The sequence below is a fragment of the Ambystoma mexicanum genome, chromosome 9 (genome assembly GCF_040938575.1).
Source record: "Ambystoma mexicanum isolate Mex_15411 chromosome 9, UKY_AmexF1_1, whole genome shotgun sequence".
NCBI classification, from domain to species: Eukaryota; Metazoa; Chordata; class Amphibia; order Caudata; family Ambystomatidae; genus Ambystoma; species Ambystoma mexicanum.
Window position 1 is genome coordinate 363,199,800 of NC_090931.1, and position 27,904 is coordinate 363,227,703.

General features: G+C 49.2%; 1 protein-coding gene across 1 annotated transcript in view; it reads left to right on the plus strand.

Moving 5' to 3' along the window:
- The window catches only part of MLXIPL (MLX interacting protein like), an 800,126-nt gene that overhangs the window by 656,185 nt on the left and 116,037 nt on the right, over nucleotides 1-27,904 (plus strand). Inside the window, exons 11-13 of the mRNA XM_069614794.1 lie at nucleotides 13,640-13,841; nucleotides 24,756-24,856; nucleotides 26,663-26,782. Coding sequence (XP_069470895.1) covers nucleotides 13,640-13,841; nucleotides 24,756-24,856; nucleotides 26,663-26,782 — 423 coding nt within the window. The remainder of the gene's footprint in view (nucleotides 1-13,639; nucleotides 13,842-24,755; nucleotides 24,857-26,662; nucleotides 26,783-27,904) is intronic.

Here is a 27,904-nt window from a genome sequence, read left to right on the forward strand (position 1 = left end):
TAAGCTCACTAATGGTTTGCCTAACTTTTTTCCTGTATATGCAGCATGCAAATATATCGTCATATGCTGTAAAACTGTCCTCCATAGTGATCCCCCTTGTGGCCATGGCATGAACATTTTGTCTGCTGTGCCCTTTACCAACTCGGCACTGCAGTGTCTAAGCTTGGGTGCGTGCTTGGGTAACTGCTTGCAGAGGTGTATAAGCGGAGTAATGTCCTCCATTTTGACTCGTCACACTTGACTGTCAATACTCACCTTTACACTTTGTAGATTCCAAATGTACGTTTCAGAAAAATAAAACAATATGAGCCTGCACCAATCGTCGCAGGCTCCAAACCCTCTTTATCACGTTTTTTTACTTTGATCTATGTTTTCACTAAACACCATCAGTTCAATACCAACAAATAAATAATTCGCAATTCTCGTGTTTTCTTTTCCATGTCTATCAATTCCTCTATTGTTTTTTTTCACCATATGTAGTCACATAAAACAAACAGACAAATGGACATACTCGACCGGCCACATATATCTGTCTCCTCTTTAAGACCTGTCCTACACTTAAAAATACCCTGATTTGGGATGTGAATCGACCTCTTCAAACTCTTCTTTAATCGAGTTTGTTGCCTAGGTCACCCGTAAATAGGGCTCTAGGTATGATTCCTTCTGTTCCGTTCTTTAAAATGCAGGAAACCTAGGCGTACTCTTTATCGTGGCCTCTCCTCACGATACCTCTTAATTGCTTGGCCTCTCCTCAAATCAATTTATTTAATATTCAATGCTCACCGTTCTCAAGTTACTTTATCCCAACCTCCCTCTGTTACTCATTTTCCCCTTATCACTTTCTTCACCCGCTGCCCATTTACACTTTTGCCACCTTACTCAGTTTTACCTACCATTCGCGTTTTCAACGTCCGACTCTCGGGATCGTACGCCTCCTTAGTAGCCTCTTCAACTTTCCGCCCGTTCAGCTTCCTGTAGACGTTGGGAGGGGATTCCGTGGAAACTGGGGGACCCGTCTCACCCTTGCTTGCAAGTCTAAAGTTTAAAAACTGATACCACTATCTACAGGGAGCTTCATGTCCTTTCAGCCAAATGGTAGAGGTTGTGCAATATTTCTGGGACTCCAAAGCATACTCTCTTGATGGATATCTAACCATCCTCTCAGCTACCACGTGAACTGGAGCCTTCCATCCCTTTAAGATGAGGTAGCAATACCCTTGAGATGGATGGGGGTGCAGAATTTACTCAAACATCGATAATCAAAACGACTCAGGTAGTTGGCAACAGGATAACTGTTTTAATATCAATTATCTAAAACAGGGAGTACAACGGACATCAACAGACGTCTCAGTGTAAGATCTCTCAATACATATTTATAAAAAAGCATAATTTTTTAGCAAAAAATCATCATAGGTGATGTCAACCTACGTATACGTTGCAAACTACAAAAATCTAGTGGCAATTGTGATAGGTTCTTAAGGAACCTCTAAGTATACAATCCATACTCATCTAAGAGAGTGAAGAACAGTGATAGGTTTCTTAACATCAGGTGGGGCAACTAGGCCCTACCCTTAAACAGGTCACTACGAACGTCACTAAATACACAACGTCGTATTGGCTAGACAAACTATAGGACCCTTAATCAGGCGGCCCCCTACCATTGGTTGGCACTAAAACCTCTGTCAGTACTTTTCCACCTACGGTAGCAGCACGCAGACTGGGCTTCCAGGTGCTGGTGAGCTAGTCTTCAACCATAGCTTCCCACCAATTAGCATATTCATCTATCATCACCTCACCGGTCTGCTGTCAGTTAGGGTTTTGAACTTGTCCTTGGGAGTGTTCTTTGCTCTGGAGAATTCAGGGGAGTGAAGGCACTCTCTGCCCTCATGCATAGGTGTGACCATCGTGTTCGTCCAACTTCATCCTTCCACGTGACGGAAGGCCACAAAATCGAGCTTCGGGTGCATTAAAATACTATTTTCTAATAGACCTCTGACCTCTTCTTTGTTTTTGTCCATGCCTCCTGAACAGGAGCTTAGTTCTTTCACACGATTTGTATCCAATGTCTGCTCACCCTAGCCTGATATGGCCTTGGCTTCTTGGCTCATCCAGTCTCGCCTTTCTGAGTTTCACTCCTGTTAATTCACTTGTTTTCAACGGTGACACACTGGAAAAGAGGCCTTCTTGTTTTAGGCCAGTTCTTTATGCATATGTACATGTGTAAAATGAATTGACGTCATCATCATTTCTGTAGCATACGTTTCTTCATCTTGATCCCAAGATGCCACTTATCTTCGATACTTTCTTGATGCCTTATAGAATATCTGCATTCTCTAGTCTCTGCATCTTTTCTATGTACGTCAGCTCGGCTCTGCATGACGTCACCATTCTTCTTTGCCATTCATTGTTCCTGCTTCTTCCGGGATATCATTCAAATGACCACTATCTCGTATGCAGGTATGGATTTTTCAATGGGAACCTTGCTTCCAGGATTCTCGTTGGTATCAGTATTTTCACTGGTACCGCATGTGTCTCACACTCTGGTTCCCAACATATAGGCAGTATGGGCGAAGTGGTTGAGGTGGGGGTAACTGGCTCCTTCTCTACAAAACTCAGTCCCTAAACCCCCCTCCAACTCTCAAATTTCACTTGGTGTCCTCTTACTTCCCCCCACCTCTATACTGATGGCATTTACATGTTTTACTACCTGCAAAAGCCTTTTTTCTGCATTTCATTTTCCGATACCCTCAGCTATAGCCGCAGCTATGTCTCGCATCGAGAAAAAAAAAAGATGGCAACTTTTTCATTTTTGAAAACCATGCTGCAATGCCCCATCGGAAATATATAACTATTTTTTAGGGAGAACGGGGCACCCCCTTCTCCATCAAATAATTTAAAAACGACTGGACGGCATAACCCCAAATCACAAAAAGGCCTCAAGTCAACGTGTTGTGCCCAAGTTGTATCGGACCTTGTCCAATTCCATCCAGCGGTTTGGATTGTGCGGTCCGGGAAAAATTGACCTTTTTGTCTATGGGAAAATTAATATGAAGTAGGCCGCAATTCTTTTTTGTTTTTCTTACAAACTTTATTTTTTAACTAATCTTGACCAGACTTTTCAGTCTGGGGGAGCCCTGTGCATCCCTATTTGACATCAAAATATCGGCCAAATCCGTTCCACGAGTCAACGGTCATTAGCAGTTCATTTTTTTGGGTTTCCGATGGGCGTCCAATCACCTTAATATATATACATAGTGTCAGTACTTATCTGTGTGGATGCTCCTTTATTTGATATCCATACATTGTTTGTGATCTGCACTTTATACCTGTCTTCTCCCCTCCATGAGTAAAACCTTACTACTCAACCAGGTTTACCAGTGAAAGATGAGTCTAACTTAAAGTAAAGCCCTGCACACTACAGTTGGCCCCTCTGAACACCACACCACTGGTATTCACAAAAGCCTACTAATCAGTGCTGTCAACGGGGTACCTTTAAGAGACTGACAGTAGCCACATATTTAGGGGATCTCTAGAAACCTGGAAAACCTGACGAGTTCATTCAAGGCGTGTTTCTGCTGCAGGGGGTTTACAAAACTAGTAGACTGGTGCTGACAAGGGTACCTGAGGAGTGGTCCTTCCACCAGCAGGGGAGGAGCAACACCACTACTGGCAAAGACAATCTAATGCTCATCTCCATCAATGTACACTACCCATTTAGCAGACTGTTAACTGGTTGCTCGTTGGAGGACATCCTTGGCAATACCTCCTGAATGGCCCATTCTAATCAATTAACATTTACAGGATGTTGTCCCACACCAAGCCATAACGTAAAAGTGTGCTGCGGGTGGTCTTCTGCAGCAAGCCTGGCACAGCACAGCCCTAAAGACTCTCCGATGGTACGCCGTGAGAGCAAAGCAAAAACAAGCATGCATCGAACATTTTATGAAAACTCAGGAGAACCCCAACCAAAACCATGAACAGAGCAGACCATAGCTTGTACAGAAAGAACTTTGATAGGGTAGCAATGGCTACGCATTCAAGAGCTCAAGACGACTCAAGAAGGTGTCATGTGTTGTCACAGACCTCAGGTTGGATGGGGTATGAGTGAAAGGTACATTTAAATGATAGCACTATAGAGTTCCAAGATGGCCGCCAACACGAACTGACGTGTTGACGGCTGTTCCTGACCCCCTGGAGAAATTCTGCGGTTTCCACCACCCCGACATCCAAAAGCCAGAGCATCAGGAGCATGCAACCCCCCCGGGAGTACCAACCACTGCTGGGGAAGGAGAAAGAGCGCTGAGGTCACCAACACCTTGTTGTTGAGAAGCATAGCACTGAAGGAGCTCACCGTGTATGAGGAAGAGAAGCCTCGGACCGGTGAGGAGACAGGGAGTGAGGAGGGCCCTCTCTTCGGACCACCAGAGGAGGGAAAGTGTCGGAAGGGGGAGATATTGGCACCCCCATACCCTCTATCCTTGAGGGGAGCGGCGGAGAAGACATTTGTGAACATAGCGGTGCAGGAGCGTAGACAGCAAGGAGAGGCATCCGCCCACGGAAGGGGACAGCAGGAACAAGAGAACAGACCGCATCATGCAGGAGGGCACCACAGTATCCCTACAAGGGGCCAGGTGGGCGTGACCAGAGCCTGAAAACAACCTGATCTGAGAATACACAGCTGGGGATAAGCCACCCCCCCCCCCCCCGGAGAGACGCTGCCAAAAGAAGGAAGTCTGCAGCCACCGAACGACCGAAGAGGAGACTGGCCCGCAAGACGTGAGGGCCAGAGGGCACAAACGGCAAAGCAGGAGGAGCAGAACAGGCAGTTCTGTCAGGCCAAGAGGACAACGCAGGAGGGGAGCCCCCCATCGAGGCACCAGCAGATCGTAGAGGCATGCAGCCTGCAGGAGCAGAGACCCAGCGGAAGAATGTACAGCAAAGTAAGGAGGCAGGGGGTCGGGAACCACAGGCAGCACCCCGCGGGCACCCAGGGAAGGAGAGAGCAGAGCCGGGAAGCTCACTGATATGCCCAAGAGGCCACGAAGAAGCCCACACAGCAGCAAGCAAGAAGGGGGCGGAGGGGTGCAATTCCCGAGCTGAAAAGAAAGGGGAGGGTCGGAACCAGGTCCCCACTCAGAGGGATCACAGCAGGCAACGCTCAGGCCAAGCGAGCAGAGCCTCTTTAGAAAGGAGAGGGACCACAAGGCACAGGGCCTCTGGTGAAGGAGCGAGGGATAACAACAGCCGCCCTGTGAAGGAAAGTGCCCTTGTGGCACAGGTTGAGTGTACTACGGGGCTGGAATAGCCCCCCAAGACTCAGAGGGGGAGAGCAGGACAACTCTCGGCCCCCAGAGACAGGAGTATGCAGCAGGAGAGGCTAGACCCGAGGACCACATAACGGAGGAATAAGAGAATGACTTTTTGGTGCAGAAGAGGCGAAAAAGGCGGGGAGAGCCCATACATAATCACACGAGGACCCCCCTTGAAAGGGCACTAAGGGACAGGAGACGAGACAGCCAGATGGGCAGTAAACCAGCACAAGAGGACACCGAGACGTCATCAGAGGGGGCCCCAGTAGAGGAGGAGAGGGGGAGGGATATAGGAGAAGGCGAAAAGGTCCACAGAGGACAAGAAAGGCCTACACAGCCCTCACCCCGGGCGTGGAGCCCACCCAGGGCGGAGGGGAGTAACCTGCATGCCGTAGGAGGATCGGACAGCAAGGCAGAGTTTTGCTGCAGCACCCTCAAGCAAGACGAACAAGCCAAGCCCCTCAATGACGACTAAGGGGAAAGGCCGCCCGATGAAAGCAGCGCCCCCGCGCCATGGGGGACACCCCAGGCACACTCAACAACATGTGGCTGTCAGAGGATCGTAGGGAACAGGGCAAGGGAGGCGCGGACCGGGGGAAGGACCGAATGGACTCAGACACAGAGGATGACCAAGCACCCATGACAAAGCAACATTTCCAGGGAGAAATGCTCTCCTTTCAAGCCACTCTGGCCAAGACATTCCAAGACCAGTTTCAACTGATGAGATCAGATCTCAACTTAGCGCTTGGGGAAATGAGGCAGGAAATAGGCCAACTGGGTGAATGCATGGACCTGGTTGAAAGAGGCCTACAAGAAATCGATAGAGACCACAGAGAATACCGAATGTGGCAATACAATGTGGGGCCGCCGAACAAGGGCCCCAACGCCAGACCCAGAGACGTCCTAGTAGCCTTTGCCAGATACAGGCAAAAAGAGGAGGTCCTTAGGGCAGCCATACAGCAAGAGCCGGTGCTATACAAAGGCCAAGAGATGGCACTATTCCAGGATCTGGCATCCAGCACGCTGACCAAGAGATGACTCATGTACCCAATTGTAAGAGAACTGACCAAAAAGGGCATCAAATACAGGTGGACCTTTCCGTTTGGGCTGTTGTTTGAATGGGAAGGGGTCCAGAAATGGGTATCCTCCCTACAAGAAGCGGCAGAAATAATTTGCATGGACATAACGGAAGATACCCCCAGAGAGGAACCTAGACCGATGGAGAAAAAGACTGGACCGTGGGAATGGTCTCTAGCGAGGGACCGACTGAGAAGAAGGGCATCACTGAGAGGTCAAGCCCCAAGAGGTGGGACGCTGGAGAAAAATCAAAGAGCAACGAGAGATGGTGGACCCCAGCTAAAGGCCAAAACGGGTGGGGAAAGGAGGTGGTGGAACACTTTGCGTAGTACAAAGGGCATGGGGAGCGGGCAGTATAAAACAACTTGGAACCAATAAGGGTGAAGGCACCTGAGGGCAGGGAGGAGGGGGATGAGGGGGAGGGGGTGGTGGTCTCATTCCGAAGTTGGGGGAAGGGAATGAAAGGGGGCTGGGGGGAGAGGGGGCAACAGGTGGCTGGGGATACCGGAGGACAGATAGGATGGAGTGGAAGATTGGTGGGCTGCCCGGAACGAGGTGACAGGAGAGGGGTGGTTGTCGGCTGGCAGGGGCAAGGGGAGAGCAATAACAGGTCAAGGGATGAGGATCTCTAGGGAGGAAAGTAAACGCGGGGAGGGGAGCAAAAATAATTTTAATGCATGACTCATAATGTGAGTGGGCTTAACTCCCCTCTTTAGAGGACCAAATTAGAGAGGTTTACTAAGGCCTCATCAGAGGTATTCTTCCTTTCCTCTCCTTCCCCCTGAATCTTACTGTCTCCACAGCTGTGGTTCTCTCTTTAGGCTGGTCTACTGCAACAGCCTCTTTCTAAATCTGCCTGCCTCTACTCTCCGCCCTCTGCAACTCATCCAAAACAGGACTGCGAGACTTGTCCTAGGCCTCAAGCCCAGGGATCGTATCTCTCCAGGACTGAAATCTCTGCACTGGCTCCCAGTGGCGGCAAGGATTAAGTTCAAAACCCTCTGCATTGTCCACAAGGCCTTCTGGGGCCTGGGGCCTCAATACCTTCAACTCTCTCTACCTAAATATCTTCCTTCTCGAGCTCTTCGCTCATCCGCCTCCAACTCCCTCAGGGTTAGTTGCTTCTCCAAGAAGCCAGTTGGTGATAGATCTCTTTCTTCTGCGGGGGCCTCCCTTTGGAACAGCCTTCCTGCCTCTCTGAAACTTGAGGAGAACTATCTCTGGTTCTGGAAGCACCTCAAGACCTTCCTCTTTGCTTCTGCTTTCTCTTCTCCTCTCCCCTGCTAATCTCCTGGCTGAATCTCAAACTGCACTGGTTACCTGGCTACCATCTGATCTCGAGCTCTGGTCCCCTGCCCGCCATTCGGGGACTGTGTCTGTATCCCTACAGCCCCTACTAGCACTTGATAACTGATGTCTGCATTTTTATTTATTAGTTATTGTCTTTATTTATTTTTCTGTTATCTTATGTACTGCAATGCCCCTGTCCCTTTCCCCCCAGACTTTTCCCCTTCCCCATCCCCTGCACTTGTGCGATCTCAATGTCACCTGGCCTAGTAGGATCGTTGGCTCTGTCTTCCCTCGGTTTCCCCTCCCTTGCCTTAACGCGCCTTGAAACACTTGTGTATACGCGCGTTATAAATGCAGCATCATATCATATCAAGGCAACAGAGCTAGAGATACTAGCAGTACAGGAGACCCACCTCCTGAAGAGGGACCAGTGACGTCTTAAACTGCAAGGCTTCTCTCAGGTGTTCCCCTCCTCGGCCCCAACCCAAACGGCAGGAGTGGCACTGACCTTCAGGAACAACCTGGACTTCAGAGCACGGGATATCATAAGGGGCAGAAGGGGGAGATGCATAATAGTAAAAGGGGACCACAGGGAGATAGCGTATACTATATTGTGAGCGTATGCACCCAACACAGGACAGGAAAACTTTCTAAGAGAGCTCTTGAAGAAAGTTGAAGACACTGCGAAGAGGTATATCATCCTAATAGGGGACCTCAACATAGCTTGGGGCAAGAGGGTGGACAGAACGATGAGAGAGGGCGGGGGGGCACGGTAGCCTCCCCACAGTTGAGAGAGAAATTTGTGAACCTGGGACTGACAGACACCTGGAGGGCACTAGAGGGGCAGCGGGAGAGGCACACATTCATCTCAGGTGTCCACGGCATGCAATCCCGAACTGATTATATCTGGGTCTCAGCCCGACTTGTGAGGAGAACAAGGGGGTGGAACTGGGTCCTCTGGGGATCGCAGACCACAAAGCAGTCGCAATGACCCTGAACACGGCGAATCACACACAGGGGGTCTGGAAATTGAGTCTCCCAGGGAAATACTCAGAGATCCAGTGTGGAGGGAGGAAATAGGGGAAAAGATTAGAGCATTCTTTGAGGTGAACAAGAACTTGGAGACGAGTGAGAGCACCAGGTGGGATGCCTTTAAGGCCACCATGAGGGGGGGGAGGGTTCATCGTCCAGAAGGCCCAGAGGGAGAAGCAGATGAAGGCCCTAGAAATTCAGTTAACGGGGAGGTGGAGGAAGTGCGCCAAAAGGCGGCGGTCACGCCGACGAGGAAAATGCTCAGAGCATACAGATCCACGGTAGGACAGCTGGAGATACTGGGGAACATGAAGGCAAAGAGTGCGATACTCTTCATGAGGCAGAAATATTATGCCAAAGCAAACAAAGCAGACACCTTACTGGCCCGACTATTGAGAGAGGCACAGGGACAGCACACAATAGTGGCGGTGAAAGACGAAAGGGGGCAGAGACTCACGAGGACGGAGGAATTTCACGCCAGGTACTACACCTCATTATATGCATCCCAGAACCCCCCGACACAGAAGCAGATAGACCACCTGAAAAAGTTGCAACCGCCCCAGATTCCCCAAAAGGAGCAAGGGCTCCTAAGCCACGAAATAACACCGGAAGAGGTGCGAAATATGATCACAAAGCTCCCCCCAAACAAGGCCCGGGTCCGGATGGCTACACAGCTGTCTTTTTTAAAACGTATGCCCACATCCTGAGCCCTCTCCTGGCGCAACTGTTTAATACATTCAAGGCCTCGGGCGGCATCACAGTGTCCATGGAAGAACCGAAAGTCACGCTCATTCCCAAGCTTAATAAAGACCCCGCAGAGTGTACCTCGTATAGGCCAATAGCACTTCTAAATATGGATGCCAAAATGTACACAGAAATTCTGGTGAAAACATTAGAAACTCACCTTTCCTCACTTATCCACGCGGATCCGGTGATGTTCGTCCTGGGCAGGCAGACTCTGGACAATATTAGAAGAGTGGCACACTTGGTGGAAAAGGTGCAGAAAATGGCCACTCCGGCGGTCCTACTTGCGTTGGATGCTGTGAAGGCTATCGACCGGGTGGAGTGGCCGTTTCTCTTCGAGGCAATGGAGAGAATGGGTCTGGGGGAAGACTTTCTTAGAATGGTCCAAGCGAATTACAGAAACCCGACAATCCGCCTGGCGGTGAACGGGACTATGTCGCGGCCTGTTAACCTGGGCAGAGGAACCAAGCAGGGGTGTCAGCTCTCCTCTTTCCTATACGCAATCTACCTGGGACCCCTGCTGCAGGCAATTAGGGAGGAAGAGAGGATTCAGCAGATACCCTTTGGGGGGAGTACAACAGAAGGTAGCAGCACTTGCTGATGACATGTTGTTATCCCTCACCAGCCCCAAAACATCGCTAGTGGCATGTGAGTCTGTTTTGGCCAGATTCGGGGGGGGGGGGGGTCTCGGGTCAGAAATGTAACCAAGGGAAGTCTGAGCTGATGAATATAACGGTAGGGAAAGTGGAAGCGGGGAAACTGAAATCAATATCACCATTTCTCTGGAGCCCGGGGGGAATTAGATACCTGGTGGTCAAAATCACTCCGTCACTTTCAGGATGGTATGCAGCTAACTACCCGCCCACACTAAAAGCAATTAGGGGGGACTACTTAAAATAGAGGAACCGTAGGGTGTCATGGATGGGTAGGATGGCGGCGGTAAAATGAGCACACTCCCACGACTGCTTTACCTATTTCAAGCAATCCCACTGTTAATACCCCGAGACTTCTTGAGGGAACTAGGAAAGACAACAAGGAAATTCGTCTGGGAGGGTAAGAAGGCACGGATAAACCGCCGCTAGATGCCCTGAGGAGGATGGGAGGATTGACCTTCCCGAACTTTCTACAATTTTACGAGGCAGCGCAAATGAGGGTGATAAGGGAATGGTTCCTACAGAGCGGAGGGAAGCAGTGGGCACAGATGGATAGGGAAGTGCCCCAACATGATCAGGGGAGGTCCTCTGGCTCCCACGTAACACTAGACCACAGCATCTATACAGGAGTGCTATTACAGAAGCATTAGCAGACACTTGGGACAGAGCGGTAAAGGAAAAGGGATCACAACATTTCCATCACTGTTTACCCTGATCTTCAACAACAAGGAGTTGAACCCGGGACGGTAGCTGGGGGCCTTTGAAGGGTGGAGAAAGGGAGGCTGCAGGAAGGTCAGGGATATGTTCATGGGGGATAGAGTGAAAACCTTCCAGGAATGCAAACAGGATTTTGGTGTGGGGGAGGGGGAAAGGCTCAGGTACTACCAAATAAGACACTGGGTCATCAGCAAGGAGGTGAGACAAGCCCCCACTCAGCAGCTCACCGTGTTTAAGGGTTTCCTCCTGACAAATGACAGCACCAAAGGCCTTATCTCAGGTCTCTATAGAATACTGGAGGGGTGGCACCCCCATATACCTGGCCATATATGGGTCGATGGGAGCAGATGCTAGGTAAGGAGATAACGGCCGAGGATTGGAAGAACCTCTGAAGGAAGATACCAAAGGTAGCTAGAGCTGCACAGCTTCAAAAGGCCTGGTACAAGTATCTGTTTGACTGGCATTACACCCCCGGCACGTCTACACACCATGTACCCGGAAGTATCAAAGGATTGCTGGAGGTGGTGTGGGGAGGAGGGAACCGCAGCACACATATGGTGGAAATGCCCCAAGATCCGTCCGTTCTGGGAGCACGTTCTCCAAGCCCAGACTCATGCATTTGGTGAAGGGGCGGGCAGGGACCCTAAACTCAACCTCCTGGGCCGAACAGAAATAGAGACGGAGGAGGTACATCGGGGATGAGAGAGAGCAAGGGTGATACTAACACTAGCGGCTATGACCCTCATAGCTCAGAAGTGGAAGAGCCCTACGATCCTGACGGAACAGGAATGGCTCTGGAAAATATGGGTATTGGTAGCCTTAGAGTGGGCAACATACGCAATGAATAACCTGCAAACATTTGCCTTGGAATGGGGGTAAACTTTGACCTTCTTGAAAGGAGACTTTAGAGCGCCATGGTGCCTGCAAAGACTGAACCTTCTGGACCTGCTCTAGTGCGAGAGCCCACTGAAACCAGCAGGTGGCCTCTGGAGCTAGCCTGCTGCCTAGAGGGGGGAAAGAAGGGAGGGAGGGGAGAATGTTTAAATTTTTCTTGTAAAATCAATAAAGATATGTTTTTTAAAATAAGGATAGCACTATAGGTGAGATGGAGACCGCTCTGTCTTCCACAAACGCTAATATTGTTGAATTAAAGAGTTCCTAGTGATTCCATCGACAGCCAAACCATTGACAACTATACCATTGACACCAAAAGCATCGGAAAAAAACATTGAATACATTTTTTTTAAAAACATTTTTTCTTAGGTTGCTGCTGGTCAGGAGTGGCATTGCATTGTCAGTATCTTAGCGATAGAACTGTACGTCATCTTTTCAGTGTGTATGGGTGTCCACCAGACCAGTCCGTTGTTATGTATTTCAATATAAAACTCAATTATAGGAGTCTGCAAACTTTGGCTCTCCAGATGTTTTCGACTTCAACTACCATCATCCAGAGCCAGCACAGTCCACGGTGAGGGATCATGGGATTCATAGACCTAAACATCTGGAGAGCTACAGCTTTCAGGGCCTTCTCTATTGGATCATTGCAGTTCTGTCCGGCTCCTCGATACTAGAGTAACGGGTGCAATGAGGTTTATTGATGTGATTACTCTGACTGCACACTATTAACTGAATTGCCTGTTGGCGCAGCCATTTGGTGGAATTAAGGTTAGAAGACATCGAACATAGGTGATGAAGGTACAGGAACCCAGAGTGAGGGTACTTTTTAGGAGAGGTGAAGTAACAAACATAAGATGACAGCATTTGGATGAAGGAGCGAAATCCATTTAAAAAAAGGGGGCAAGTTGAAAATATGCCCAGTGAAGAAGGGTGACTTGTTTCCCCTGACCTTTACCCCATCCCCCGTCCAGCTGGTGTCTCGACCGACAGCTTCCCTGTCAGCACTTCCTCCAGAAAGGGCACTGTCGAGAGAGAGCACCTGGGAATAATGACAACTGTGGGAAGTGGCAAGCACTCCCCTCATTTACACTTGGAGCAGTAGCATTTAATGGTTGATTGTTGAGCCCACATAAACCCTGTGCTCATATGACTCTGCTGAAGAGGTTAGCTTACTTCTGGTCTCCAGCCTCTTCCTGCCTTGCATAGGTATGGGGATTAGATGGATTGCAGGGTAGCTTACATCTGCATAGGTGTGGGGATTAGTTAGGTTTCAGGGTAGTTTACATCTGGTCTCCAGCCTCTTCAGCCCTTGCATAGGTGTGGGGATTAGTTAGGTTGCAGGGTAGCTTACATCTGGTCTCTAGCCTCTTCCTGCCTTGCATAGGTGTGGGGATTAGTTAGGTTGCAGGGTAGCTTACATCTGGTCTCCAGCCTCTTCCTGCCTTGCATAGGTGTGGGGATTAGTTAGGTTGCAGGTAGCTTACATCCGGTCTCCAGCCTCTTCCTGCCTTGCATAGGTGTGGGGATTAGTTAAGTTGCATTGGTTCTAGAACTAGCGGGAGCTGCGACTGATTTTGGGATGACATTTATGGCCAGAACCCTTTGTTGATTTGCCCGAGAATCTCCTCCATCAAATTGAGGATCAAAAGTTCAGTTTAATGCTGTATTCCCCGGTAAGGGCAATGTCTTCGATCTGTTAACAGGAGAATATTAATTTAAGATGTATAGAAAAACAGCAGAATGACAGCTTTGTTTACCATCCTCTACCAAAACGTAATACCAGCTGCATATTGTAACTCCATGTTTATCCCTCAATACTGGTGTGTCCGAAATGGTTGCAACATTAATTGCTCATAGCAGCGCTGTGTCTTGAAAGAATGGCTGGTCCATTTAGCTGATAATCTGTTTACTATTTCACAGCTAGGACGAATATCCGATTTCTCCAGTTGCTTTTCGCCAAGTATCCCGCAACAGGTGCTGCTAAACCCTCTGATGCCATGTGATTCCAGATCCCACGACGCGTCTGTCCCCGCCCCGCTACAAAGAAGTGCATCAAGCTCCCCTCAGTCTGGATCAGTATTGGCTCCCAAAGCAGAACGACTCTCGCCAACATCCGCCTGTGGTGAGACTGGGTCTTTCTGGTGATGTCTGTGATGAGAATGTGCTAGGTCTCATACCTTCCATTCATGTTGCGAGGGCCACGTTTGTATAGTGCTTCTCAGTGGTGAAGATATATTCGACCTTAGGGGCCAGTTTTGATAAGTGGGGCTTTCCAGAGCTCAAAGGTCTGGAATGCTGAGAGTCTTGCACCAATGGTTTTACATGGGATGAGCACATAGTCCAAAGGTCTGCATCTTTGGGCTCTTTTGGATGTTTCCGGGCAGTCAATAGTAAGGGATCATGGGTGTTGTTGGACAAAACATCTGGAGAGCTGCAAGTTACAGACCTCTCTCATGGTTGCATCTACAGTGAGAGAAAATCATGACAAACTGAAAGTTAATATTTGTATTTGAAATATACAGTATTTGCATACAATTGAGTTAATTGGAAAACTTGAATGAATTGCATCTTTACTATTTGTATTAGATTTTTTGGTGGTTTTTATGTCCTTGTGTTCTTCTTATCACATTAGATTTCATAATAAACGTACTATAAGCCTGTTACTATTAGAATAAAGTCGGATGACAAATATCTCTTTGAGTCACCAGGTATAGGCCTTATCAAAATGCCTCTTCGTACTGGTTGCGCACAGATTTGCCTGGTAAATCATTCCAGTGGTAGGCATCAAATTGGCAGAAGGTTTTAATCCTAACATTGTCACATGTGCAACACTGCATGTCATAATGTTCTCAAACCTGCTTTCCTGAGTTTGCTGCAATTGATTACCCCCAGGTCTCCACATCCATAGCCCTGGCCTCTACAGGTCTCCACATCCATAGCCCTGGCCTCTACATCAACACTTTGTCGCATGGGATGCGTTAAAGAGAAAGTGGGTATCAACAAATGGTTTGAATATTTTATAGCTCAGTCATCTGTGCTAAAAAAAACATATCAAAATAGAATAGGCTTTTACATTCTGGGTTAGCTATTTAGAAATGACAACTAGGCTTCAATGTCATGTTTGTTTAATTCAAGATTTACGCTTTAATGTAGTCTAGCCAAAGGATATTTAACATGGGATCCAATTAATATAAATGTTTGAATATTTCTTCAGCAAAGGAGGCTTTGAGATTCAACCAGAATATATCACAAAATAATATTAGCGCTACTTTATAAAGGGGACTACAAACACTCCAATGTGAAAAGGCACGTTTCTGGTGTGTTGCCTGATAAAACATCTATGGATGTTCTGCAACATTTTACTCTTCGGGGATTCAATGGTGTTTACAGTAATATTCCCGCCCAGCCCTTACTTGCATTCTATACAGAGGGGATGGTTGTCTCTTCAGAAGACTCTGCCAGAGGGGTAGCAAGTAACCCCCACCTCATGCTTCCAATGCATGTCCATCCCCCTATTGATTGCATCAGGCACAGGTACATGTCGTATTGGATAATCAAATGATCTGATCCTATCCAAATTTGACCATCATTCATCCTCCACTCAGAAGCAGGCGTTGTTTGGCCCTTAGGTTGCACAACTCATAAATATCAGGAAGAGGGGTCAAACAGGCAGTAACAGCATGACTGCCTGTTTTCAACACTACTACAAAATACTTAATGAGGCTAAAAGTCTTGGTGATTGTGTTTACCTGGTCTACTCTTTCTAATTGCTTGCTGTGATGAGGATCCTACTTTTATGATAGCCACAGTGTTGTAATGACCTCGTTGTGTGAATGCCTCCCTTTATGCTTCTGTGTTGAGAAGCTAGATTTCCTGACATTGTCCTGTGATGGAGACCCACTGTGCCTGCTTGCCTTTGAGGCGAGGGCCTAGTTTCCTAAACACGTCCCTGTGGTGATGTCTGTACTAGATACCAAGTATTTGAGATACCTTTTGTGTGTTGGGCAATCATTGTCCTGATTGGTATGTTCTTGTGTTGCTGGCCTAGTGTTTCTGGTTCCTTTCGTGAAGGATACAAAGTATTCCTGATATCCCCACGTGGTAACTGTCTAATTTGATCGAATGCGTCCTGTAGCAATGGCCAAATTCTCCAAAGCCTTACTGTGGCTGTGGCATGGGCTTTCTCTAGTCTTGGTCTATATGTTATGCCTGTAACAATGGATCTCAAGCATGCTGTGTACTCGTGGGCTGTCCTAATCTCCTCTTCAACAGGGCGAGATCTTTAGAGGATGGATTTATAATAGCATCATATGACCCTTAACGGCATCTCATGCTGGAGAAGGAAGTCTCTTTACCTGCAAAAGTACTAACACTGCATGGCTATTCTGGATGTTTCTTGATGATGAAATAGTCGAAGTCCAGAAAAACCCGCATTGTTATAAGTTCCTCCTACAAGGATGGGTGATATTCGAATGCTGTGTGACTCTGTGCATTATCTCATGCTGTGGAAGAAAACCCTTCTTACCTGTGTAGTTTCATCCCTTTCTTGATTTTCCTATATATGGGTGATTGCTTTTTAAAAAGAAAAAAGGTCACTTGCCTTTACACTATCCCTTTCATTCCAACATCCGTTCTTGAAGATTCGGGACATTCTAAAAGCATCGGATTCTGCGCAAGATGCCATGCTAGAAAATTACTTTTTCTTAACTGTGTCTGTGGGTGTATCAGGGGCTCTTGAATTTGCCTTCAGCCTCTGAAGATGTCCTCATAATGACATTTTGTATTGAGCCTACCTGGTTACCCCTTTACTACAAAAGATCACTCTATAAATACTACAACACAGCTGACACATTCTTTTTTTTTTTAAACTTTGGTTTTTATTAGCATTTTGTAAAACATAAAAACAGAAAACAGGGCCTAACTGAAGCCCCCATTCCCCCCCCTTCATAACCCTCCCCCTCCATCCCCCCTTCTGTGTCCAATCCAAACATAACAACAGTAAAGAGACCAAACTTTCACATCTTTTCCTAGGTCTTTGAAGCGCCGCGACATGTGACCCATTCAGTTACTGGCTTGAAGCCGACGTCGCCCCAGGTCGTGGGGACCCCCCATTTGGGTATTGTCCTTCACAGCGATGGTCACGCACTGACCATCCGGGGGCACGATTTCGGAACTAGTGAACATCCCATCCCCATGTCTGCTGGACCCCATACCATTCAGCGAGGAATGAGCATGAGTCATTGTTCACCAAGGCAGTCAGTTTGTCCATCAGGAACATGTTCTTAAGATTTTTTGTCCAGTCTTCTTTGGAAGGTGTTTCCGGGCTCTTCCACTTCTGGGCTAGGGCCACTCTGCCTGCTCTCAATTCCCACATCCTTGGGTACCGGTGTATGTCCGCTTCCTCCGGGGCGGAGGCCCAGCAACATGGTCAGCGGGTTGAGGGGTAGAGGGTCCTCTGTAACCTCCGCTATCCAATCTCTCACCGATTCCCAATAGGTCTGTACCTTCGGGCATAGCCACCACATGTGACCTCTAGTCCCTCTCTGGCCAAAGCCCCTCGGGCATTCGGGTGATACCCCTGTGAACATTTTCGAGAGTTTTGCCGGGTCCCTGTGCCACCCCTGCAGGATTTTAAAGTTGTGTTCCATATCCGAGGTGAAAAGATTGCCATGAAACGATATCCTGAAAATGCGAGCCCAGGCGTCCTCTGATATCTCCTCCCCCACCAGGTCGTTCCAAAAAACACGGAAACCTCGCCTAGCCTGGAGGTCATGGGTGTTTAGGACAGTGTACATACAGGAGACCGCTCCCTTTCTAGAGGTTGCTGAGTCGAGGAGTTTCTCGAAGGGAATTAGTTGTCTCCGCAAGTTAGGGCCCCATGCAGGGTCATTGAGGATGCCCTTGAGACGGAGGTAATCGAAAATGGAGAGGGTCCCACCTCCCAGTCCCTCCCGGAGGTCCTCATAACTCAAGAATTCTCCCTCCCTGAACAGCTGGCCCGCCCATTCCAGTCCTGCATCAGACCAACTCTGGGATTGTCTAAACCCTCTGCTGCCCAATTTCAGGGGGGGCCCCCACAAGGAGGTCATGGGGGACGGCCACGAAGAAAGATGTGCTGTCCGGGGGCATTCCCTTCAAATGTCCCAGAGGACACCCAGGGTCGGGTGGGACAGTACTTGTTTCGGGATTGACCTGCGAGGGGCCCACAGGAGGTCACAGACTTTTAGGGGGTGGACGTCCATGTCCTCTAGGTATGACCAATATGACCAATATGTCCGTAAACCTTCCTTCATGTGTTCTAGAAGGACCCGCAGATGTGCTGCGTGGTAATACAATTGAAAATCTGGGAAACCAAAACCCCCCTCCTCTCTCGGGAGCGTCAAGGTGGCCCTACCAATCTGCAGGGTTTTCCCCTGCCAGATGAAGTCCCGGACCCCCTTGTGTAAGTCTATAAATGTTTGAGCGGGTACCCGGGTAGGGAGGGCTGTGAAGAGGTATAAGAGCCGAGGCAGTATGTTCATTTTGACTGCCGTCATCCGACCATACCATGAGAGGATCATTCCTCCCCATCTCCTCAAGTCAGAGGCGATCTCAGTTAGCATGGGCTCATAGTTGGAAGACCCTAGTTTTGTTAAGTCCCTAGTGAGGCGAACCCCCAGTTATTTTATGGTTTTCTTGCCCACTGCTATCCCATAAAACTTAGCCAGGGGGTCTAGTACCGGGTCCACCAGGCGCATCGGAAGGAGGACAGACTTGGCGGTATGTATTTTCAGGCCTGAGAACCTCCCGAAGGAGCTGACCAGGGGACAAGAGGGGAGGGATCGAAGAGCCCGGGTCCACTAGGTATGCTAGGATATCATCCGCAAACAGGGAGAGCTTGAATTCCACCTCTCCCCTTCTAATACCCCTGATATCTGGGTGGGACCTAACCGCTATGGCCAAAGCCTCCATCGTGAGGACATACAGAAGGGGGCAAAGAGGGCAGCCCTGTCTAGTCCCTCGGGTAAGAGGGAAGGATTCCGACAGCACTCCGTTCACCTGGACCCTAGTGGTAGGGGCTCTGTAGAGGGCGGCAACACAGCTCAGGATGTGCGTCCCAAAGCCTATTCGTTGGAGGAGGAGGGTCATGTATCTCCATTCTACTCTGTCGAAAGCTTTTTCCGAGTCCAGGGACAGAAAGCATGCCTCGAGATTTGAGTTTTGGGCGAAATGAACCAAGTCTATCGTTTTGCGGATATTATCCAATCCCTGTCTGCCCCTAATGAAACCCACCTGGTCCCCGTGGACTAGCTTCTGCATTATCCCCTCCATCCGCCTGCCCACCACCTTGGCCAAAATTTTGACATCGATGTTAAGCAATGATATGGGTCGGTAGGACGAACACTCCCTCAGGTCTTTACCTTCCTTGGGAAGGACCACTATAATGGCTCCCATCATGGTGTCGGGGAGGGTGCCCCCCTCCAATACCGAGTTGAAAACTTTCGCCAGGTATGGAGACAGGGTGGATCGAAACCTCTTATAGAAATACACTGAGAAGCCATCCTCCCCCGGGGAAGTCCCCACCTTCATCCCGCTGATCGCCTTCTCCACCTCCTCCTCAGTCACCCGGCCCTCCATCCCCTCTGCCTGATCCCGTGAGAGGGAGGGTATCTGTATGGAATCGAGGAACTCTTCAATATGGGCATCGCCGCCGTCATATTCGGAGGCATATAGTGACTCATAGTAATTACGGAAGGCTTTGCTTATATGGGGGGTGCCATAACCCAATGTGCCCCCGCTGTCCCTCACTCCCTTCACCATTCTGCTCCTCTGGACCTCCCTCAATTTCCAGGCCAGGATCCTATCCGCTCTGCCCCCCTTCTCGTAGTATTTCTGTTTGACCATTTGGAGGCTTTTCTCCGTTTTATGGAGGAGTAGGTCTTTCAATTGGAGCCTGTAGTCCTCCAGGGAGACCACGCGGTCTCGCTCTAGGGTCTGTGCCGGTGAGCCCCCCGGTTGGAGGCGTGCTATTTTTTCCCTCAGGATCCTCTCCTGGGTCTCCCTTTCCCTCTTCTGTCGGGAACCAATTTTTATGAGCACTCCTCTTAGTGTCGCCTTGAAGGCGTCCCAGAGAGTGTGCGTGCCCACCTCCCCATTGTCGTTGAGCTCGAAGAACTCTGTGATGGCCTCCAGTACAGTCTGGGCATGGACCTCGTCTCTCAAAATGGCGTCGTTACATCTCCAGCGTCCCCTCCGTTCTCTGCACCAGTCCCCTGCCAAGGTGACCCTAACCAAGTCGTGGTCCGACCAGGGGACGGGGTCTATCCTGTAGCCCGCTATGTGTGGTCGGAGTACCTCGTCCACAAGAATATAACCTATTCTGGAGAAGGCTTTGTGGGTGGAGGAGTAGTATGAGAAAGTGGGGGTCCCCACTCGGGGGGTGGGTAACGTGTCCACCAAGTTCAGGTCATCATTCACCCTTTGGAAGCAGCGTGACGTGGCGTCACCAGCGGGTCTGGGGTTTGGTGCACCTACCCGTTGTCGATCTCTGGAAGGGTCTAGGACCATATTGAAGTCGCCTCCCACCACCAATGGGCCTTGGACGAAGGTTTTCAGCTTTTCCCCCACTCCCTCCCAGAATTGGGCCTGGCCCTCATTCGGAGCATATACAACCGCCAGGCTTATGGGCGATCCCTGTAGGGAGCCTCGTATGAAGAGGTAGCGGCCTTCGGGGTCCCTTAGGATGGAGTCTTTCTCGAACCCCGTCCACATAGCGATCATAATTGCAACCCCTCTTTTCTTTCCCTTGTGGGAAACATAGAATACCTCCTCAATTCCACCACCCCGCAGCCTGGGCTCCCTCCCCCTCGCCCAGTGTGTTTCCTGCACAAACAGTATGTCCAGTTTAGCCCTCCTAAACTCCCTACTGATTAGGGATCTTTTCGTGGGGGTGTTCAAGCCCCGCACATTCAGGGTTCCCACCCCTAGGGCCGGTCGGTCGTCAGCCATAGTCGCTGTCGCCTTTCCCCTTGGTCACCAGTGTCGCATGGACGCTCCCTCCCTGCTTACTGTGTTTTCTTGTTTGGACCTCTTTGAAACGTTTCCCCAACATTCCCCCCAACGCATTCCCCGCCCTAAAGCCCCCAACTTGTAAACAAACCCACACCCCCCTCCCCGGCGTCCAGCCATGTAATTCTTCCCTTCCTGGATTGTTGGCTGGACCACCAGCCGGTTCCTCTCGACCAGGCGTCAGATCGCAAGCTCGCTACCGTGAGCCCCCCCTCCCCCATCTCGTCGCTCCCCCGACCCTCTCAGTTTGGTTACTCTCCCGGGCCTTGGTTGATGCATCTCTCGGTTCCCACAGTAGTGATCCCCCCTATGCCCCCTTATACTTGCAGTTCCAGGGGGTGCAGCAAACCAGGCATCTCCAATGTCTTTCTGTTTTCTAGACCCGATGATCTCCGTGGGGTCGCTGGTGTCACCCCTCCGAGTCGGCCCGGTCTTCCTCCATTGGTGTTGGTGGCGTGTTCAATTTCTTGAACTTCCTTGCGCTGGTTTTTCTCCTTCTGGAGTTGGGCTGCCCGGGGGTGCCCCCTCTGAGCGCCTCCGGACCCACTGGTTCCCTCCGGGGGGCGGGTTCTCCCACGTAATATTGAATAGCGCCCTTAATGTCTTCTTCGGTTACCAGCGTTGTGCTTTGGCCTGAATATTCAAAGGACAGGGAGAAGGGATATCCCCATCTGTAACGGACACCCTTCTCTTTTAGCTGTTGTGTCAGAGGGCGGCACATCCTCCGTTTGGCTAGGGTGTAAGCTGAAAGATCTTGAAAAATGGCGATCTGTGCGCCGTTATAGGTTATCGCCCCCGCCTTCCTTGCAGCCTCCTGAACTTTGGTTTTCTCCGTGTAATAGTGGAAACGGGCTAGGACCGTTCTGGGGCCCCCCGCTCTTCCCCCGGCCTGTGCACCCGGTCAAACATGAGTTCCGTCGTCATTTCTTCAGCAAACAAGAGGGTGATGATGTCTCTCACCACTCGGGTCAGCTCTCTCTCCGTTTCACCCTCCGTCTCCGGAATCCCAAAGAACCTTAGATTGTTCCGCCTTTCCCTGTTTTCGTAGTCGTCCATAATCCTGGCTCTCTCTTCGTCCCTCTTCTCCAGAGCTGCAAGCCGTGTGCCAAATTGGATTTCCTGAGATGTAGAGGACGATTGATAGTTTTCCACTTGTAGGACTCTATCCTCAATTTTGTCCACCCTTTGGTCCAGTTTCTCGAACTTCTGGGCAATGTCGGATCTCATTTCTCTGATCTCCTGAAGTATGGAGCTCATTTCTCTGATCTCCTGAAGTATGGAAGCGAAGCCCTTTTCCATCGTCATTGCGGGTTGGCCTGCAGGTTCCGTGTGGACCATGGCTCCGGAGACAGTGGGGACCTCGGTCGTGTTTGCTGTTTCTTGGAAGCAAAACGTTTGTAGGGCCTTCTTCCAGCTCATGGGGTGTCGTTGATCCCTTGTCGCGGGGTCCACTGCGTTCCGGGGGGCCCTGGGGGGGAATGGCGTGCCACCTCAGGACCAGTCCGTAGTGTGTCGCACCGGTGGGGTTTGTAGTTGATGGATTGTCCCCTGCGGGGGGGTGGGGGTGGCCCTCCAGGCGGGCACTCGCCCCGCCAACTGAGGACGGGGCCTCTCACCTGGGTCGCGGGCAGTCTGTTGTGAGTTCAGGGTGGGCCGGGGGTTACGATGATGCGAAGGGCGCCGGAGGTGTGTGCTAGTTCTCTTGGGCGGCGTGATCGTGGGGTCTCCCTTCGGGGTTAGGGTGCCTATTGCCCCCCAGCTGCTTGGTGGATTGTGGCCCAGCGGGCCCCTGAGGTTATGCTGCGCTGACCAGGGGTCGAGTTGTTGTGGGTCTCCGTGGCGTGGGTTCTGGTCCTAATTAAAGATGGGGCAGCCCCCCAATCGGGCCTGATGAGCGGGAGGGGGCCTCCGGGCGGGCACACGCCCCACCGGGTCCTGGTGGGGGCCACACCCCCAGGTCAACCTCCTTGGTTGGTTAGGTCCTGGCAGACTGCAGACAGGCACACGCCCCAAGGGTTAGCACGGCGGCCTCCACCTGCTGGAAGAAGCAATGGGCAAGACCCCACTCTCCCTCCTATTCCTCCGCCCAGCTGCGCGGTATGTCCAGATTTGGGTGGTCTATATAGGTGTGTTCCGCTATCCTGGGGACGTTCCGATGTGTGTTGCTCAGGTGGGGCTTACAGGATCAGGCTGTAACTCCCAATGGGGATGGGGTAGGCCCCCCAGGCGGGCAAACGCCCCACCGGCCGCCAGCGGGGGCCTCTCACTTGGGCCGTAGAGTTGCTGTCGTCTCCCAGGGGGTGTCCCCCCCCGGGGTCCTCCGCTGCGTAGCTGGGCCTAGCACTGCCTTGTCCACGAAGCACTGTGTGGAATCGAGATGGGATCCTGGCCGGATCTGTGCACTCCCTGTGTTCTTCAGGGGTAGTCCTGTGCGCTGGGTAGCCCTGTGTGGGGTGGCTATGTCGATGTCCTCTGCCCTTGTGGCGGGAGGGCCGGTCCGCCACTCATCCGGGGCACTGCGGTGTTGCGAGGTTCCTTTCCTGGGCTGCCATACAGCGGGACTCGGGCCGGGTCAGGGGGAAGGCAGATCCTTTTGTTTGTGGTCGGGTGGGGGGGGGGCCGTCATCGGTCCCCCTCCGGGGAGCGTCTCTCCCCCAGCACTCGCTTCTCACCCCCGGGACCGGGTGAGGCACGGGCCGTCCTCGCAGCCCTCCCAGTGCGGAGGCCTCCTCTGTGGGGTCGCGGTCCTCCGCCCCCCGGGCTTCGATCCTTGTGTGTGCCTCTCCTCCGGCGGGGTCTGGGGACTCGGGGCCGGGCCGGAGGGACAGCCTATCCCTCTGTGTGTAGTCGGGAGGGGGGGCCGCCGCCAGTCCCCCTCCGGGGGGCGTCCCTCCACCGGCACTCGCCTCACACCCCTGGGGCCAGCGGGGGCACGATCTGTCGCCGTAGCCTTCTCGCCGCGGAGGCCTTCTCCGCTTCTGGAGCCGCCGAGCGCGGCATCTGTAGAGTCGCGCTCCTACGGTTCCCAAACTCCGGTTCCACGTGGAGTTAGGAGCCCGTTCCTTCGAGCGGGGGCATCACGGGGGTTTAGACGCACCTGCCTGCGGTATGCTCATTCGGGGTGGGGCTCGGGGGGGCTCAATCCCCAAAAAAGGCCTGGCCTCAGCAGGAACTCCGCAATCAGGCAGCCATTGCCTGTGCGCCCCCTGGTGGCCTCAGCTGACACATTCTTAATGCATCACTCTGGTTACTCCATGTAGTGGGTATCTATTCTTTTTGAGATGTCCTGAAGTAAGAGCCTCCCGGTCTCCTCCTCTTTGCTTTTCTGTGATTCAAATTTATTTTCTGTAGGGTTGCATGTAATGAGTGCTATGTATTCAATGCCTTCCTGTGTGAGTGGTTTGAGTAAGCTTGTAGGCCTTTTAGGAAGGGGTGATCACTTGGATTTCACAGACAATGCAGTTCCCTTCTGTCTGGCTTCACTGAATACAAGAAAGGCATTCCAAAATGGCACATGTCCTCCACTTACAGAAGGACACGAAACACGTCTTTAAGATATCAATACTGTCAATGTTTGACATGAATATAAAATTCCTCTTCATAAGAATAATTTTAATCAAGGAGCTAATATTGACCTCAAATGCACACAACCTAAATACATTTTAAATATTCAGGCATATATAGGTCAGTGGCCTAAAGACAGAAGATTATACTTCAGGCCTTTGTTTGAAATGGGAAGGCGCAGACAAACGTTTGTGAGCAATTAATTGTTTATTTAACTCATGGCAGCAGCAAAGCTAGGAACACAGTTATTGACACATTCCCTTGGTGATGAGTTAATGTAGTAATTATCAGATATACATATGCATCATTTGTGAGTGCGGTCCAGGATATGTCATTTGTCCTATTTCAGAACTTGTTTTTTCTGTTACCTTCAGACCTCTCCTCTCCTATATTTCATCACAGATTTATCTTTACGCTCTTCCAGGTGACAGCAGGCGAAGCTCTGGATCGGTGTCGCCTACCCCTTCCATGGGAGTCCAGCCTTTATTCTCTAGCCCTGGCCGAGGCAGACCGGAGTCAAACAGGGTAAGATTTCAAGGTGGCAATCTCCAATGCCCTGAAATATATAAGGAATAGTGATACACTTGACTGCAGCTTTTTTTTTCAACACTTTATTTATTAATTTACAAAATAACCAACAATTAACTAATACAAGCATTCATGTAATATCAGAGTTACAATTCCTTTCTGAACAATCAATGAATACACTAACACAACTTAAGAATTCTATGATATAGGCTTGTACTATATAACAACTGTAATATGGCACAATCCCCACTAACATACATTGTCCTTGGACATAATACCTACAGAACTCATCGAACGGCAACACAACATCAAAAAAAAGAAAGAGAAATGAAAAAGAAAAAAAAAGAAATGTACACATACACCCCAAACCAGAATTCCTCCACTAACCTACTTAACACGCAAGTGATTAAATACCTACCCACCATAGAGGCTGTTAAAAGGTGACCAGAGTTCTAAGTAATCATCCTCTTAATTTAGTTATTGAAACAAGACCTTCTTAAAGTCAGATAACACTTGCACATCACTCACCCAAATCTCCACTGGCGTTTTTTCCCTTGTTTTCCACATATTTAATATTTGTTACAGCGACTACTAGTACTTTGTCAGTCCATTGATTATAGTGCTTAGCAATCTTACACCGTCCTTTATTGGCTAGTAAAAGTACTTGCCAAGCCATCCTAGGAAAGGTCATTGATAATACTGTATCCATTCTGTCCAATACATCCCCCCAAAATTCCTTCGTCCTAGAACATTACCACAACACATGCATAAGAGTACCCCTCTCCTTACCACAACCCCAGCAAACCGCATTTTCAATCAAGCCCAGACCATGCATACGCACCGGAGTCCAGTACAGACGTCCCAAACCTCTCTGATTTATAAGTCTCAAATTCAGATCTGACTTACTCCTAAAACCTTCTCGTCATATCTGCCCCCATTCCTTATCCAAAATTTCACAACCCAGGTCCTCTTCCTTTTTCCCCTTCTATTCCTTCCAGGAATCATCAATGAGAGGATCAACGGGCATTATCTTAACATATGTGGATGCAATACGTAGTGACAAAGCAAATATAGCACACCCTGCCGGTTCATCCTGTATTGGCATAGATAACATGCCTAGTCTCTGTAAGAAAAGCATCTCATGTCCATTGAATCTAACTCTCTCTCTATTGCTGAGACCGTATAACCGTGGCAGTTCCTCAGAAGGTACCATTTGTCCATCTCGCAGCACATTCCCTATCTCAAGTATTCCCCCCGAAACCCAACTACGCCAATACAATGTCCTATTAGCAGTTTGAAGACTAGGATTATGCCAGAGGGAGGCGTTATAAGTAAGATAGACATTACCTTCAAAGTTAGATAGCCACCATTTAAATTGCAGAACATGCTTTTAACAATTAAGTCACGTAGAATGGAATGTCCTTGATGCCAGTCTGTTGTGATTTATTTGCCCGTTGGTGAACTAATGCCCGTTCCCCATTCTGCCTTAACCTTGATGATGAGTTACCTTGAGACTCTTTCTATTTTCCGGGTTTTCAGACATGTTCTCTGACCTGCCATACAGCTGAGTGAGGCACTGTCCCTTTCCATCCATGGCAGCAATATTGAGGTTGTAGAGTGGGGGCAGAAGGTCATTTGGTTGGGATGAGGTTGGGGGTGTATTTATCTTTATGAACCAGTTTCTGTGAGAATGTTTTCACAGCTATCAGAATGTTTTCTGCCTGTGTTGTAATTGGCTCTGGTTTGTAACCAGATTATGCATTTTACAAGAAAGTGCAAACATTGATAGTTCTCTTCTGTTAGATGGAAAACCGTCGCATCACACACATCTCAGCAGAGCAGAAGAGACGCTTCAACATCAAGCTGGGATTTGACACACTGCACAACCTAGTCACCACGCTCCATTCCCATCCGAGTGTAAAGGTAAGGAATGTTTAAGAAAGACCTGTAACGCAAAGTCTGCTCACTAAAGGCTCAAATTGTACATTCAGTGTGATGTAAGCCTGAAGAAGGGCTGCATCATACTATATAATAAAGTGCCAGATGTATGTTTGTCCGAAGCCATCCTGCCCGCTTCACCTGTTATCACTGCTAGAGGGAGCTGTTGCCTTACGCATACAACAATAGGATTTCAAGTTCATCTTTCAGGTGAACAAAATGTGTATTTCAACAATGATAAATTAATTAGCTGCACAAAAGGCCCAAGATAGTGATACCACTTTAACAGCATACTTCAAGTTGCATACACTAAGAAAATATATACATTTAAAAATATATATATAAACAGAAATGTGTTTGATTAAGCACTGTCTAAGAAAATAAATTACTTTTCGTCTTTTCAATGTACGTATGTATTATGTGATTATTCATTGTAATATTTCTAGATATGTATTATATCAATAATATTGTTCATGTACGTTGTAAACTTTATTTGACTTCAATTTACTTTCTTTTATGATCTCATGCCTATTTCAAATCATGCTGCACGTGAATTGTATTACTCTGATATCCCTCAACATTATATATTTGAGTCCAAAACCTGTAAGTGGAATCCAAGAAAATGAGGAGCAAATACAATGATTGTACTTTCACCGGATTCTGTGAGATTGTGTTTGAGGTTACTAGTCATCCACGTAAAAGGAGCAAGATCCTTTACAAATTTCTTTTTTCTATTAACATACATTACGTTTAAATACACTGCATGATATACTTACACTCATAAAATGTCTTCCTTTATGCACATTAGCCTGTGTACACAGGCTTTGTCACTAGTATGAAATATTTAGTCAGCAATAAAGTGGGTCAAGAAAATGTGGCTTCTTATAAATATATATGGAGCAGTAATCAAGAGATGATTGACTTGATGAATGTGTTATATACTAACAGCAGAGGTGCAGTGAAGGTTTCAAACTGAAGAATAAGTATCTGTTTAGATAGTAGGCAACCCATTCTACTGTTCCAATGCTTACTGACTCTAACAGCTTCCCCCAAGTAAAGTTTGGCTCGGGCACTGCTCTGGTCTCGTAAACCAGACTGCACTGAACA